At 41.7% G+C, this 14,736-nt stretch overlaps 1 protein-coding gene across 1 annotated transcript; it reads right to left on the bottom strand.

The window, feature by feature from the left end:
* Positions 1–2,071: 2,071 nt before the first annotated feature.
* On the bottom strand, positions 2,072–14,736 carry LOC144327756 (complement factor H-related protein 2-like). The gene is made up of 9 exons (XM_077928345.1): positions 14,524–14,736; positions 13,301–13,471; positions 12,580–12,768; positions 11,025–11,207; positions 7,828–8,040; positions 7,399–7,572; positions 6,893–7,093; positions 6,162–6,344; positions 2,072–2,616 (listed from the first exon to the last, which is right to left on the bottom strand). Exons 1-9 carry the CDS (start codon positions 14,585–14,587, stop codon positions 2,597–2,599), a joined length of 1,398 nt encoding a protein of 465 aa, XP_077784471.1. The 5' UTR covers positions 14,588–14,736; the 3' UTR covers positions 2,072–2,596.

The raw sequence follows: 14,736 nt of genomic DNA, 5'->3' as shown, positions 1-14,736 counted from the left end.
CAGGGGAATCTGTTGAGCTCCTTGCTTTTCCAGAGAGCTGTGGGCAATGAAACAGGCTGGAGGGTGGCTGGAGTCCAAATGGCAGAAGTCTTATAGCAAGTATGACCAAGCCCAGATACACACACATCATTGCACTTGCATGATGGCACTGAAGAAAGTTTACCTTTCTGGCACCATTGCACCCTTGGGCAGTGGTTTAGGAGTGCCTACTTAGAATTTGCAGGGTGGGTGGGTGCCCCCTGCCTTGCCCCTTCCATTATCAGCAAGAGTGTCTTTAGCAAGGTGTGCTTGGAAGAAGAACAAAGGGAGAGATCCATTTTTGACAGGCTGGCTGAAGGCAATCCTGGGGAGATGCTATGGGGAACAAGCCCCTCTTGAGATTATCATCCTCCCTCCCTCCAAACTCAGGTGTAAATATGTGAATAAACCACATTTCTTAATATGGTTTCTTCACATATTCCACTGTGTCACAGTCTCCACAGGAGCACAGACCCTAGCTGAGAGCCAAGACCTCTGGAATCCCATGCATGACTTGGCAGGGATTGGCATGGTTGCTAACAATATTTAATATAGGAGTCAGTTTCATGTGGATTTCCATCTGGACATCTGGAGGGCTTATTTTAACTTATATACTTAATTTAATATACATGCACAGATGGTCACTGTATCCTCAATGTGAACTAACGGAGGTTTGCTGTTATTGTTAGCAACATTTGCTTAACATTGATGGGTCTCTTTCTTCTTCTCCCCTTCTTTAATTTTATTTAATTTCCCCCCTTTCTATTTTTCTCCAATTTCCTTCTTAAATACGCAATAATAATGATAATAATTTAGTATTTATACCCTGCCCATTTGGCTGGGTTTTCAGCCACTCTGGGTGGCTTCCAACAAAATATTAAAATTACATTGAAACATCAGTAATTAAAAACGTCCCTTAACAGGGCTGCCTTCAGATGTCTTCTAAATGTCAGACAGTTGTTAATTTCTTTGACATCTGATGGGAGGTTCGCTTCCCGCAGTGAGGGAACCGCCAGAAGGCCCTCGGTGCTGGATCTCAGTGTCTGGGCTGAATGATGGGGGTGGAGACACTCCTTCAGGTATACTGGGCCTTCTGACAATGAATGAATGAATGAATGAATGAATGAATGAATGAAATGTCATCCAGCCCCCACTGCTGTTTGGAAATTTCAGTTTTCATATTTGGAAGTAAAACTCCAGATGGTTGCAAGCAGGGTAGGATTCAGTCCCTCCCTTCACACCCACAGACAGGGAAGAATTAGATCTCTCATTTCCCAGTCACAGACAAATCTGTCATTCTTGTCCACAGACAAGTGGCGAGGTTAATTTTCTCACCACCACCCTGTTGCAGGAGATGATTGCATGGTCAGAACTGACCCCCCACATTCGGTAGTGCCGTATGTATACAAGACAGCACCGGAATGATTCAATGAGGAGTTTCTACTGTGACCTATAAAAACAAAGCACGGCACTTTTTATTTGTGTATAGTCCAGCAGTAGGGCACCCCAAAGACACCAGTAAGAAATAATAAGACAGAGCAGAGGAGAGAGAGTTGTCCACATTTGATCAGTGATGATAGACATTATGACACATGGTTTTGTTGAAAACCACAAAAAGTGTCGAGTTGCAGCTCGGCATCCAAAGAAAAATCAGTCTCACACCTTAATAGGTTCCGAAATATGGCTGCTCCCTAGGGCTGATGCAGCGCAGCTTTTATTGTGTGAAATCAGAAAGATACAAAGTACAAGCCAAGCAATTTGTTCTAGCAAGCAGATAAGGACCTTCGCACTAGACTATTCTAGCATCAGGCCATGCCACATTAGCCAATCATATAGGACAGCACGAGCTGTTCACGCGCTGTTCATGCTCCAAGGATGCTTCTAGCTATGAAATCACCCTGTAACAATAAGAACTTTGCTCATGCTCTCATGTACAAGCAATCATTTTCCCACAAAAAAGGAAACCACAGGTATTGATGGTAAGAATTTTGATGGTGTTAATAATGCCCATAGTCAGAACATTGTATGAACAAATCCAAAATATCAATATAAATCGTATCAACATCTTTATTAATATAATCAAAACATTAAACTTTTTTGCAAGTTATTTTTAATTATATAATGATTTAAAAAAAACCTTTTTCTGGTGCATGTTTTATTTTATTTTTTAAGGAACAGAAAATCGCTGTAGTTTAAAAAAGAGCTTTGTTGCAATTATGCACCAATCCATTATTTAGGCTGCACTCCTCACTAGGAGTTCAAACGTCTACAGCAAGAAATGTGTGTGCAAATATTTTGCACTAATGCTTCTTTGGGTATTTTTGCCCTTTGTTATATTTTAAACTTCTCATATTTTAAACTGTATTTTATCAAAGTGGATCAGACCATTTGATATCCCTACCAGTGATAAAACTGCAGGTGTTGCTTCAATGAAGTAAGTTCCCAATTTTAGATCTATGATCTTTTCTGGGAAATTTTATATATATATATATATATATATATATATATATATATATATATTAAGTGATGGATGACTTTTGAAGATCATAATGCTGGATAAAAATGTCGGCCATCCGCTTCATTCCATTAGTTCTGTTTCTGTTAAATATGAAACAAACAATGAAAATATAAGGTAACATGCATAGATTTTTGTGTTAAGCATGTATTGCATTTTAACTATGTTTTGCATTAACTATGATTTGTGTAGATACATCTTAATCGGCAACAGAATACAGTGGTGCCCCGCAAGACAAATGCCTCGCAAGACGAAAAACTCGCTAGACGAAAGGGTTTTCCGTTTTCGAGCTGCTTCGCAAGACGAATTTCCCTATGGGCTTGCTTCGCAAGACGAAAAAAATTCTGGGTTTCAATTTCTGTGTGGTGGGTGGCTGGGGGAACAGTTGGGGAGGGGTTTGCAAGAATCTGGAAGCTTGTGTGGTTTTTTCTGCATTTTTATGATTTTTGTGACCATTGGGCCACTCTGCTGTTTTTTTAAAAAAATTCTGGATTTGAATTTCTGTGTGCTGGGTGGCTGGGGGAACAGTTGGGGAGGGGTTTGCAAGAATCTGGAAGCTTGTGTGGTTTTTTTCTGCATTTTTATGATTTTCTGTGACCATTGGGCCACTCTGCTGTTTTTTTAAAAAAATTCTGGGTTTGAATTTTGAAATGCTCTTTACAGTATGCGTGACTTTAAAGAGCAGTTAATAAACTCTTGTTGTGCCAAATTTGGCTTTGTTTGGACTTTTTTTGACCATAGGAACACATTAATTGATTTTCAATGCATTCCTATGGGATTTCGTGCTTCGCAAGACGAAAAATTCGCTAGACGAAAAAACTCACGGAATGAATTAATTTCGTCTTGCGAGGTACCACTGTAGTCTTGAATCCACTGGATCCAGCTGCCTCCTCAATTCCCTGATAGTTCCCTGGATCTGCTGCCTTAAATATACCAGTCTCGAATTTGAGGTTCCCATTTCTTTCAGAGGTAAGCGACAGAATTATAAAATTGTCAGCAAGAGAAAAATAAACATGCAAACACAGCACCAGCTTCCAACCCTTGCCGGACACGCTGGCAAAATTATGCACAGCTTAACTCCCCACAACCGCTTAGGATTGCCTTGTAAGTTACCATATTTTTCGCTCTATAGGACGCACCGGACCATAGGAGGGGGAGAACAGGAGGGGGAAAAAAATCTCCCCCTCTCTGCTCAGCACCCCTTCAGGAAAGCGGCAGGAGAAACGGAGCCCCTTCCCTTTCTCCTCCCGCTTCGCTGAAGGGGCACTGCGCAGATCTCCCTCTCTGCTGAAGCCAGGAGAGTCTTGCTCTCCCGGCTTCAGCAAAAGGAACCCGGAGCCTTTGGAGCGCATCACGAGGTCCCGCTGCGCTCCAAAGGCTTCAGGCGGCTATCCCTGAAGCCTGGAGAGTGAGAGGGATCGGTGCGCACCGACCCCTCTCGCTCTCCAGGCTTCAGCAAAAGCAGTGCGAAGCCTCTGGAGCGCGGAGGGAGCGCTCCCTCTGCGCTTCGGAGGCTTCACGTTGCTATCGCTGAAGCCAAGGAGCCTGCATTCGCACACACATTTCCCCTTAATTTTTGGAGGGGAAGAAGTGCGTCCTATAGAGCAAAAAAATACGGTATTTGCACTCTGGTGTCATTGAGAAGGACATCATTCTACTTCTTTTTGGGTAGACATATTTGAACCAGGCCTAACCATCCAACTTCCTTTTCCCAGTCTGCTTTAAATCCATCCTATGCCCATCAAAACAATTATCCTCCCTACCTTTCTATTTTTTCCTATCAGCTAAGGTTTTTGGCCTATGCTTACCAGGCAGCAGAGTCCACTGAAAACCTCTGAGGCAATAGAGGTGGGCACCAAGTAGCTCTGACATTTACTCAGCCCATGATGGAGACAACACATAGTTGGGAAATCAGCTAATTTACCTGTTTTCCCTTTTTATTTCAATTTATCCAGAAAACGCTATACACATTTCTGGTCATCAATTTGAAGCTCTTTTCTAATAGTAGAGGTCCTTGGAAGGGTATCAATCTACTACTTCTTCTTCTACAAATCAGCCTCAGATTTCAAGGGTTATCCCAGCACAAAGATACTAAATATAAGAATTGCTAGGGGCAAAGGAGGCCAGTTGGGTGGGGAGAGGATTGGTTGGCTGGTACCTATTCTCCCCTCCCCTCGCATAGTTTATCCTTTAGTTTGTGACCTAAAGTCAACATAGATCAAGTTGTCCAGTAAATAGTTTTAAACTAACTGCAACACTTGACAAGAGCTATCTACAATGTGTACCTGCTTAATTCTGTGGGAGCCAAATATAATATGTATGTCCTCTGATCTTGGGGTCTCCTAGACCTCCTGCTACTTCCTCCAAGAGCAGAAAATGGCCACAAGCTCCACCATTCTCTGCAAGCTTCCCCTTTCACCCTGACATTTAAACTGCTGCCTCAGCACACCTAATAGCATTTTGGAGGATGAAAGCTATGGTGGGCATTGTTCCTCAGCTCAGCTTTCAAAGAAGCAGCAAACTTCATCACTGTAAATCTTTGGGATGGAAACCATGAGACCATGAATGCATACTGCCCAACTGTATCTTTTAAGCAGAATATCCTGGATTGACAGAAGCCTTTCTGGCTTCCAATCCTAATCCTACACGTCCCATTTTGCTCCCATGCTTTTGGCTGGGACCCAAAGGCAGGCGTTTTTTGGGGGTCCCATACAGTGGCTCAAGTCAATTGGCTCACACCGGAGTGTGGGACCCAAAAAACAAACATACAAACAAACAAACAAACAAACAAACAGAAGCAAAGCCTATCTTGCTCCCACATGTCACTGTTCTCCTTCTTCCTTCCATCACAGCACTTGTGGATGGTGGCTTCTGGAAATACGTCTGTAGTACCAGAAGAGGCAGAAGATAGGACAGGGGAGGGTGGGTGGGCGAAGGAATACCAAGACTGGGGTGGTGGGTGCACCAAGCAGTATAGTGATGGGGTAGATAGAGAGTGCCAAGTTTGGGTGACTGGGGGAGTGGAGGAGCACAGATATGGGGCGGGGAGGATGGCATGTGTGTGGGTGTCCCACTTTTCCCTCCTGGAATGTTGGAGTGCATGTAACTGACGATGGTGACCAGGAGGTGAGACATGGAAGGCAGTTCCTAGAGCTGACTCAGAATTAAACTCAGTTCTGTATAACTTTCCTTCTTGCTTATCATTTTGGTTGCTGCTGCCATCGACTAGGACAGTGCTGTTAGGGAGGGCCACAGCGACTGGAATCTTACTCTGGAGCCGGGCCCAAGACAAAAGTCAACCAACGATGCTTTTCCATATCTTCCTTCTTTGGGCTGCCGGTAGCAGCTACAGGGATGGGCCAAGAGGAGGAGGAGGTTCTGAAGAGCTGCAATTGTTCCCAAGTTTAGTTCTTTCCACTTCACATGTTGCGCTTACACAGAGTGTTAATGATTGTGATGTCCTATTGAAAGGATGTGGTGGGTGCTACAAGGAGCTCTATTCCTCTGCCACTCCTTGCAAATCATCATGGGATTTGCATACTTGCACATCCTTAAGCTTCCCTATAACTTTGTTTACAGCAGGACAGAGCAGCATCTAGTTCCTCTTGTTCCATATTGCCACACTTACTTTTCATGTCACAACGTGGAGCAGGTGACCAGCCATTTTTGGTGCACACGGCTTTCGCTTGTTGATTAGCAGGATCATATCCATTCTCACAAGAAAATGAAATTTCATCACCTTCTATGTACTTCCGCCAAGTATGGGCATTGAATGTACCATGTGCAAGCTGTCTAGGAATATCACATTTTTCTAAAAGCAAAAAAGTAGATATGTTACATCATTGATAGACACATATTTTGGCAATTGAAATACCATTATAACTCTTCTTTTTATACTTAGAGAATATATGTATTTTTAGGATGCTGTCTTTTAAAAATTTGCAGGCATTTGACAGAAGGGACTTATAATGTACTTGTGTGACAATCACAAGGATGAGAGATTAAGATGATCCAACCCACCCCTACGTCCATAGCCACCTGCCCAAATGCCAAGATCTTCCACTGATATCAGGGGGTGGTGATCACACAGAAAGCCTTTCCATCAGCCCCCCCCCCATATTTATGGAACACAATCGCCACTACCAAATGGGTCAGCCTGGTACTCAGCTTATTATATTTTTGGTGCCATATGAAGACATTTTCATATTAAGTTTTAAAGTTTTCCACTCTGATTACTCACTGTCTAACCATGTTACACATTTTCCTTCCACATCTTTCAAAATAGGCATATTTTGTGTTTGCACATGGCCGTTTCCATTTCTGATCAAAGTTGAGAATGCAAGGAAAATGTTAACTTACTGAAGCATTTTGGTTCTGGACTCCAGCCGAGTTTGGTGCATGAACTTCTACCCCATGTTTCTTTATTTATTGGTAGAAAACCATAACTGCAACGATAGTCAACTGTTTGTCCCAGCCTTCTTGGAAAATAGTACTTTGGCCAGCGTTCGTAGGCATCAGATAGTTGTCCATTCTCAATCCGAATATAGTCACAGTTCTTTGCTTTGGAGAAGATGAGAAAAAGGTTAAGCCAAACATAAATAAATCAGGATGTTCCACTTGCTATTTTCCTTGGCTGGCTGGTTTAATGGAGGTTGCACATTTGGCTCAAGTGTATCAGTGTCTGAATATTATCTGGGTGTCCTCCTTTGGTCTGGTTATGAAAACAGAAATAGATGACTGTGGCAGAAGATGCAGGTGGTCCCCAGACAAGGATGCAGGGTTATGGTGCAGGGAACTCTAATATTTTCGGATGCATTGAATGCTATCTACTCATGTTTTGAAACTGCAAAGAGAAAGCTACTTACGAATACATATCGGAGGAGGAGACCACCCCGTCTCTGTACACATGGAAGTGGCTTGGCGGCTCTGAAGCTGATATACAGACGCACACTGTGTTTCGATTGTATCTTCATATTTGTACTGAATCTGATTAGGCTGAAAGTTGCCATTTTCTACTTGTGGTGGGGAGCAGACAATTTCTATGAAGGAATGCAAGAAGGACATTTGGTCAGCAACAGATCAGGCAACAAATTCTTTACCTGGCTAGATATTATTCAGTACATGGGTATGAGCATTCATTTATTATTTGTTAAAAACCAACAAATCTCAAAGCAGCTCACAAAAAAAGATAAAGCAATAAAATGATTGATAAGAACGATTATCAATAATTTAAAACTTAAACAGGAGCAACAACCACTCAGTATCCTTCCATCTCTAACTTGAGTTACCGGTACCTTTGCATTCAGGATACACAATTGAATCTCCATTGCACGGGATTACAGAAACAGGTTGCGAAGGATTTGTTGTAACCATGTAGCCCATTTTACAGGTGAACTCAACAGAACCACCACGTGGTACATAGATGCTTTCAGATATGTCTCCATCCAACCTCCTTTTAATTTCTATCTTCCGATTTTCCATTTCAGCCAAAGAGATTGCACAGGGTTCTGTGAGGAGAAAGAAAATAAATTCTGTTAATGAAGGCACCCAATATATATACCTGCCATCCTACAGGCTGGCAAGCCCATGGAAAGTCATCAGCTGCCATGGTTGAAGAGGAAGGATGAAAAACCAGACGCTTTCCTATTAGGAATTTTAGGTACAGAAATACCAATGAAGGAGAAAAGACTTTTTATGCACATGACAACAGCAGCGTGGCTACTTTTGGCCAGGAGATGGAAAGAAGATAAAGTCCCATCCAGAGAAGAATGGTTGACAAAGATGATGGATTATGCTGAAATGGCGAATATGACCGGGAAGATTAGAAACCAAGAAGACAGAAATTTTAATAAGGAATGGGGAAGAATTATAAATTACCTCGGAGAACACTGTAAAGAACTTAAAACTTTAGGGACTTCCGGGTTGGCGCCATCACCGAATGGCGGATTCCCTCCGAGCTCCGGAGGGAATCTGCTTGGCAGGGGTCGGGTTCTGCCACGCCGGCGATGCGGGGACCCTCAAAAACCACGGGCGCGGATGCCCGTGGACCTGGTGACTCGGCGGGCACCGTTTGCGCCCTCCTGACCCGCGAAGGAGCCTTTTTAAAGGCTACGGAGCGGGGGACGGGGAGTGACGCGGTGCTGTGAGTCTTCTGCTTCCCCTGCCGAGTGAAGCTGCATGCCATTCGATGGAGAGCGCTGACTTCTTCTTCTAAAAAATTGGACTAACTAGAAACAAGAACCCGTGAGTAATTGGGAAATTGGACTTAAAATCTTTTTTGGATTCGGTACGAGCGGGGGAGGTGCAAAGAGGAAGTCCGCCTCCCCCTAATTGTAAACAATTTAAAGCAAGGATTTGACAACTAAGGTCGAGTGAAGAGTCTTTCTTTATTGGAGAAAAAATCATTAATTGCACAGATTGATAGTATAAGTAATTGTGCTGGAGGATGAGCTAACTTTTTGAGTGAAATTGCCACCCCCCCGGGACCGGGAGTGACCCGTGAGAGGAGCCTGCTGAGGAGATACAGAAGATTTTGACAGCTGTCAGATTAGCTATCAAAGTCGGAAAAATAGAGAACTTTATTTCTGATGCTTTTGCTGGTTAAAATAGACACAATATAGTTACAAGTTGCTGAAAATAAGACGGATTGAAACAAACTAACTTGACTTTTGGGCTGGAAAGTGAAAGGAATATTGAACAATCAGAATCCCTCTAGAGGGGGTTCAGAGACATTGCAAGAATGGAAATAGGTCGGAAAATACTAGCTGACCTGGACGAGGTTGCTTTTCTCATGAGAAAGTTGCAAAAGTTGTACGAGCAAGGTCATGTTTTGTCTCCAAGTGATGTAACTTTGAAGTCAATAGCAAGTGTATCCACTGAGTTGGAAAAGGATTTGAGCTACAAAACCCAGGCAGCTGAACAAGAAAATGAACAAGAGGAACAGGAAGGAGGGGCTGCAGAACAGCAGAAGGTAAAGGAGAGCCGGAGGCCTGCCAACATGGATGAAAATAAAGATTGGAAGAGGAAAATTTGGTTTGAATTTAAAAAGGAGGAATGGAAAGATCTCCTTTTGTGGGGATCTGAAGATCTATGGACCATAAATTTGAACAAGGTGGAAGTTGGAGCTTTTGGACTATTTGGACCTAAAACGATTAAAGAACAAGATTTTAGCTCCAACTCTAAACAGGGAGGTCCGGCTGGAAAGAACATGGACATTATAGGGACAGTGCCCCTCCGAGAGCTGGTGTTAAATACAAAGGACTTCCAAAGAAACCGGCAGAGAGGGACTGAGGGAGATTTGAGAGCCTCGGACATGAGGTTGCCAGGCTGATAGTAGAGGGATTAATGGATTTTGGCTTGGGGATCGAAACCGGGGAAGGGAGGGTGGGGTTTGGAAATCCAAAGGGTGTCTGAATCTTTCTTTTACATTTTTCTTTTTAATTTTTTGTTGTTATTAGTATAAAGATGGGGAATTCGTGGAAGGGAAATTGGGCCGACCTTAGGAAAATTATTAAGTATAAATGATTGATGTTTATGAGTCAAAAGTTGATATATAAATTGAATTAAATATAATAACAAATTAAGGTTAAAAACTTAGGGTTAAGAACTTGTTGGATAATTATCTTGGACATGGAATACAAGAAGGGGAGGTGAGGGGAAGGTCTGGAAAGAAGTTACTGAAAATCTGGAATGTAATGAATGAATTATCTTTTTCTTTTTTCTTTTTGTTTGTTTTTTGTAATTCTTTTTTGAAACTTTAATAAATATTATTTTTTTTTAAAAAGAACTTAAAACTTTAGCAGGATTGTAACAAAACTTGTAATGTAACAAGTACTGTGGTAAAACATGGCATTTTAAGAAAAAAACTGAGAATAATATAAGATGCAGTTGAAAAAAGATTGACAGTGGGACCCATGGAGGGTGGAGGGAAGTCCAAAGATTAGATATGGGGTTGTAAATGTAAATTGTAAACTTGAATAAAAATATTTTAAAAAGAAGAAGAGGAAGGATGATCTTCCTGAGAAATCTTGTAGGCCCTACATCTCACGTGGCCTGGTGGAGTGTCAGGGAAAGGAGGGGTACCCCCTTTAAAATGGAATAACCATCATCTCACATAACCTTTTCCTTCTTCCTCATAGGGCAAAACTTTCCCACCCTCCAATCCTTCGATTTAGAGGCTCCCACAGAGGCTTTTTGCAGTCACTGGTTTACACAGCCAGAAAAGATTTTTTTCTCCCAACTACAGTTGGCCCTGGCTTACTTAAAAGCAGTGCACTCAAAAAAAGATATGAATTAGGTATCTCCCATGCTTTATCTCACATCCTTTACCATGAATTTGCCCCATATGATTCAAACGTCACAGAGAACCGCTGTCTGTAATATTAATGAAACCAGAAGTCAGACAATACAAACAAACGACAGCAATGAATTTCCTTAAATGATATTCTAAACTCACTCATGCAAATAATATAAGCACTACCTTTGTTCTTACCTAAGCAAACAGGTGCTTTTGTCCAGGTCCCATTATCACAAAAAGTTCTGTTATCTCCTTCCAGAGCATAATATTTTTGGCATTTGAACTGAACTGAAGAGCCAGCCTTGTACTGCTTCTTTGATAAGGTAATAATGTCTCCATTCTCAATAGCAGGTGGGCGGCTACAGTTTTTCCCTCTTTCTGGTAAACAATAAAGCAATAAGAATGATGACTTAGTTCAGCAACCAAGGGCCAAGAGTGAAGAACAGGAAATACTCTCACTATCCCGGAATATTTATAGCAGGGGGGAAGTCACTTATGGCTCATGTGTAATAACATGGCAGCTAACTACCAAGGTCTGTTGGGGCTTTGACTGGTGGACTGGTGGACTGAACTACCAAGGCATTAATCTCATAACTGCAATTATGTGATTCGCTCAGAATCTGAAGCATGCTAGTTCTTTTCCAGTATGTTTCATGGGACATGGCAGAAAATGTAGCACCAAGTGGTTGGGGAAATTAATCCATTCTGTAGGTCATGCATGTTGGGAAACGGTTTATCAAGGCTAATTTTTTTGGCCCAAACCAGGATTCCAAAGTAATTCACAAGAAACAATAACACAATTAACACAACTTTAAACGTTATGAACTACATTTAACAGCATGTGTTAAGCATGACAACTCAGAGCTTTTTTTCTGGCCAGAACTGTGTTCCAGCATCTCTCAGGTGGGTTCCATTGCCTTTATGAGAGAAAAAGTGAGGTATTCATGGTGAGTTCCAGCACCTCTTTATCTAGAAAAATAGCACTGGATACACTGATCCTCATCGCCAGAGTGTCTGGGGCAGCCTAGTCATATGGAAGGGGTACAAATAATAACAACAAAACATTATCATAGCTGTCAAGCGTCCCTTATTTGGCGGGACAGTCCCTTATCCCAGCGCCATGTCCCGCTGCTGTCCCTTATTGATGATGTCCCTTAAATAAGCTACTGACGGTAATGGGGGCCCTTTCTATGTCCAGCTGTGCTTTGTCAACAACAAATTGTTGCTGTTTTTGTGTTGAATATATGCTATATGGTAATTTATGGACCTAATAGGTATCTAAAGCCATTTGCACGCAACAAAATATGTATTTTATCAAAGTAATTGTTGATCCCTTATTTTGGCTGCTGATCCCTTATTTTCAAGGCTGCTGGTCCCTTATTTTCAAATCTGTAAGTTGACAGTTATGAACATTATTGACATGCCTCTGGTCCATACATTCACACTAACTGGATGCCCAGCACACGCAGGTCTATTTCTGATGCAACAGTACTGGCCCAATCAAACCACAGTGCAGTGGACTGAAAACAACCAGCCTTGTCTCCATGTGCTTAGAGCAGGATACAATCAATTCTGTGGAGGGGGTGGGGTGGTGAAAAATCTTTTAAGAGGATTAGAGTCCATGTGAACAAATGAGGAAGGCAGCCTTGGAACCTGTGGAACCAGTCAAAATGGAAAGTGTGGTGCCTACAAACCCTTCGGATATTTGAGTAACTGTTGAGCAATTTTTCAAGATGAACAATGTCTTTACCAGAGATACACGAGGGCAAATCCATGTGCCCATCAAGACACTTCCTGTCCATAGGCACTGTGAGGACATGCCCTTCCCTGCACTGGAACTGCAACATGTGATTATGTTGAATCAGTTGTGTCCGTACTCGGTTCCCAGACAGAAGCAGGTTTTTGGCCTCTAGTTGTTGTTTTGTGACAATACAAGGTGCTGAAAGACAAAAAGGTGGTGATGGGGACACAAGTCAGGGATAATCACTGGTGCTCATTTCTTCATGTGCCCTATTCCGTTTGTCCTCTTTGTACTCTAAGGATTGGCTCACATTTGTCATTGTCTTCAGGGAGGGTTGCCATACCTTGATGAGCAAAGGAGAGGACAGCCATGGCTGCTGCCGTCCCAAGCTGGGGAAAGAGGCATGTTCCTCTTTTTCCATCTCGGGTTGGCAGCAACCGTGGCATGCAGAGCCTCATCCAGGAAAGCAAAAGCATTCAAGGAGGGTGCAAAACAGGCTGATGAGGGGCATAGCTGATGAGGGACTATTATCTAGGGAGAATACCGAGGCTCGGTTAGAGAGGCTGAAAAGACCATATTTGTCTCCTGGAGATGAGATTCTCACACTCTACGTTCATGTTTCTAGCCTGCAAACACAGCTTTGCATGGAGAGAAGCTATCAAAGGTCCTGTTGGACAATCCACAGTCTAATTTGAAGGTTGTTGTCTTCAAAGAGAAGATGGCCTCTTACCCAAGCATTTTGGTGGTGGTGTCCACTTTTGTCCACTGCATGTTATCCACTCAGAGCCTTCCAATACAAATCCGGGGTTGCAGTTGTATTGCACTCTGTCACTTTCAACGTAAGCGGCCTTCTCACCACTTCTTATTTCCCCAAAATCAATGTCAGGTGGTTCTTCACACACTGCAATCATATGTACCATCAAAACCAACTTAATAATAATAATAATAATAATAATAATAATAATAATAATAATAATAAAGATTGTAGTAAACTTCTTAAATCAAATACAAGCCAACATTACCAACACTTTCCAAAGATATATTTTAAATTTAGTAAATTCTTTTTCCTAACATTTTTGGATGGTAATTCATTAATTTCTATCAGTCCTTTTGTGAATGGAATTACAAGGCATCAAATTAATGAACTTCTATTTGTTGGACTCCTGATTATGTTAACCATACAGAAATGGATGGTCATAACTGGAATGATCCATCAGCTTCTTCAGCCAGTTAAGCAAAAAAAAAAGCACCTAAAGGGTTATGTGCAATTACAAAGGTATGGAGATTATTGCTACATTAAGCATAGTTGATTCCAACACTATCCTAATCCTCAAAGAATCTACCACTATCTTTTATTTTTTTAAAAATCAATTTTATTAAGGGTTTCCAACCTAACATAGCATAAAATCCCACTTAAACTAAAGAGAATAATAGAAAACAATATAGCATAAGAACAACTAAATACAAAAAGAAAAGAAAACATTAATAATCATCATATGATCCTCATAAGATACAAAATTAAAAATATATCTATGTAGCCCTGGGTCACCCTTTCATCTTCACAGATACAGAGAGTTGAATCCCCCCACCTGAGAGAATTTCCTCTTCCACTGCTACTATCAATTGCTGCTTCAGTCACTTCAACACAACGTTGCTTCTTCAATTAGCTGAGCAAAGACACTCTAACATTTATGTGCATGTAAGGGTGAAGGTGAAATATTCTCTCATTAATTAGTTACTATTAAAACCTTATTACATTGTTAGTGAAGTGTCTCTGGTAATCCTTGGAGAACTGCCAACACAAATGGACCAAAAAAATCACAGCTTTATACATAAAACAGTGCTGAATTAACTTACATCTTTCCACACCTGCTGAATGCAAATGTTTCTATTATTAATACTGCAGTGACCATTTACCTTGGCAAAAGGTTGCCCTTTTCCACCATCACTCACCATTTTGGGAAGTACAGCATGTCCACTGAAGAAATGGAAGAAGATAGACCAGCAAGTTCTTCATAGCAGTGCTTGTTGCTCACCTTCTTCTAATTTTTCTAATGACTGACCTTGCAAAAGTCACTTTTGGTTTCACCAGTGGTTCATGGCTCTGTGTCATGAGAAGAGGAAGAATTACTGGAACGGGGAACATGAACTCTTTAACCCAGCAAG

This window comes from Podarcis muralis, chromosome 5 (genome assembly GCF_964188315.1).
Source record: "Podarcis muralis chromosome 5, rPodMur119.hap1.1, whole genome shotgun sequence".
Lineage (NCBI taxonomy): Eukaryota > Metazoa > Chordata > Lepidosauria > Squamata > Lacertidae > Podarcis > Podarcis muralis.
Note: the sequence above shows the minus strand (reverse complement) of the source record. Positions and strands in the feature narration are given on the sequence as shown.